Raw genomic sequence first — 2,262 nt, forward strand, 5'->3', positions numbered from 1 at the left:
TTGAATTTGAATTTATATAGATTTAAATATTGAAAGTTATATACTAAATTATATTATATTATTAATTATCAAATATAAAGATCTAGTTAAAAGTGTCCTCTATATCTACATGTTTTATTAAAAAAACGATTTAAAAGTTTATCCACATTCCACCGCGTACATGCGCACGTGTAATTAATCGTGTATTACAACATTCGTGGATCTTGCATATATATTTGTAAATAATTTCTAACCGTAACAATTTTCAGTAAATTCTGTCAGAAATTAATTGGTTATTACTCATTTCCTGACACATTATATTTACATTTATTGATGAAAAATCAAGAGTATTGGATATTCATTGCAACAGCAAATGATTCGTGCCGATTTTCCCATAAGACGTTGCTAAACGTCCGTACAGCGCCATCCCATGCAGCGGCAAAACGCTCAAACTGTTAGCCAAATTTTTTTCCGATGTTGTGGCGGATGTAGATAATGTAGATTCCTGATGTAGATATGAAGATAATGAAGATTTCTGTTAATATTAATTGTATCGATTAATTTGTTAACATTTATTTTGGTTTTGGTTTCCTACCAACAAATCTATTTATATAACAAATTAGAACAGATTCTAGATTCAAATAAATATTCAAAGAAGTACTGTACTCTGTCGGTAACATTTGGCAAACAGTTTGAGCGTTTCGCCACTGCATGAAATGGCGCTGTACGGACGTTTAGGAAGAGCAAATAATTTGTGCCCGAATTAACATCGCGTCTTATGGGAAAATCGGCACGAATCATTTGCTGTTGTAATGAATATCCAATGCTCTTGATTTTTCATCAATAAATGTAAATATAATGTGTCAGGGAATGAGTAATAGCCAATTAATTTCTGGCAGAATTTACTGAAAATTGTTACGGTTAGAAATTATTTATAGATATTTATGCAAGCTCCACGAATGGTGTAATGCTACGGTAGAATGTGAATAACGTGAATAAACAGAAACAAACATGGCTGAAAACAACATTGGCACGTTAGAAGAGGAAGCTTTAAAACGAAAAGAACGCTTGCAAGCGTTAAAGCGTAAATCCGAGGACAACAAAGAAAATAAAAGTGACACACCCAGTAAATTACCAACGTAAGTTGTCATCTATCCACTATATTTTCGACAATAATCTGTACTAACCTCAAAAACAAAAGTCTCCTAATATTTACGTACTTACATTTGACAGACCAAAGTTTCGAAGTTATAGACCGCAGGATGACAGTCTTAAGGAAAAAGTTTTGGACGACGCGAAGCCCGGAAACGTAGAAGCGGAAGTACAAGATCAGTTAAGCGCAGCGAACACGAAAGTTGTTATCGAAGAGCTTGTAAGTACATAATTTAGTTTCATTGTATTTCAGAGAATTGATATGGTTTATTTACCGAATTTGTAACTCTCTTCAGGATATTAGTAACTTAGCTCCTAGAAAACCAGATTGGGATTTAAAACGAGGCATTGCTAAAAGATTAGAGAAATTAATGAGGAGAGCGGATAAAGCGATAGCAGAGCTTATAAGAGACCGCCTTAAACAAGGTCAGCACATTTGGGAAGTCGAAATAAATACGGGAGCTAAAGAACAGACAGAATCACCTACCTAATACGATTGACTATTTAAGTACTATAAGGTTTGAATAAATTTGTATATACAGCAAGGGTGGTAATAAAGGGTGTTTCCGAATAATCAGCTCGAATATGATTTATTTTAGTTGACTGTATTTTGTACATACATATATATACATGTCTGTTTCTGAAAGAATCTTATAAGCTTATATGACTAATCGTTATACATTGCTATGGCGGCGGTAGGAACTGTCGGATGAACGAATGCCAATGTTAAAAGTAGTCGTATTTAATAGAGTACCATTAGTTTCTTTTCAACTACAAACAGATACAGAAATTAATCTTGTTAGCACTATAAAAATCGAAAAATTGTATTCTCGCAACCTTACTCTCTCTCTCTCTCTGTAAATCAGTCAACATAAGAAAGATAGTTTCAATCAAGTATAAGTTGGCTCAGAGTGTACGTACATACACGGTACACGATCTGTAAAACACTCTTAATCGATAATCATACACACGCACAAATGACAATCAAAAATAAAAAAATATTTTTATATCCTATCGTGTGTAGTCCACTATTGTATAGCCTTCAGATTATATTCGATGAAACGTCGACGCGAACGTTTTCTTTAAACACGAACGTCTCTGGGAATATAAATAATTACATTTCCGTAATGA

General features: G+C 33.4%; 1 protein-coding gene across 2 annotated transcripts; it reads left to right on the top strand.

Annotated features, from left to right (window-relative positions):
• Positions 1-732: 732 nt before the first annotated feature.
• Positions 733-1,705, top strand: LOC143219003 (coiled-coil domain-containing protein 12). Of its 2 annotated transcripts, XM_076444701.1 has the most exons (4): positions 733-828; positions 918-1,118; positions 1,213-1,351; positions 1,428-1,705. In XM_076444701.1, exons 2-4 carry the CDS (start codon positions 991-993, stop codon positions 1,620-1,622), a joined length of 462 nt encoding a protein of 153 aa, XP_076300816.1. In that variant the 5' UTR covers positions 733-828; positions 918-990; the 3' UTR covers positions 1,623-1,705. The 2 variants fall into 2 exon arrangements, with proteins under 2 accessions (XP_076300816.1, XP_076300815.1); XM_076444700.1 differs by having other exon boundaries at positions 777-1,118.
• The last annotated feature ends 557 nt before the right edge of the window (positions 1,706-2,262 follow it).

Source organism: Lasioglossum baleicum, unplaced genomic scaffold (genome assembly GCF_051020765.1).
Source record: "Lasioglossum baleicum unplaced genomic scaffold, iyLasBale1 scaffold0021, whole genome shotgun sequence".
Classification (NCBI taxonomy): Eukaryota; Metazoa; Arthropoda; class Insecta; order Hymenoptera; family Halictidae; genus Lasioglossum; species Lasioglossum baleicum.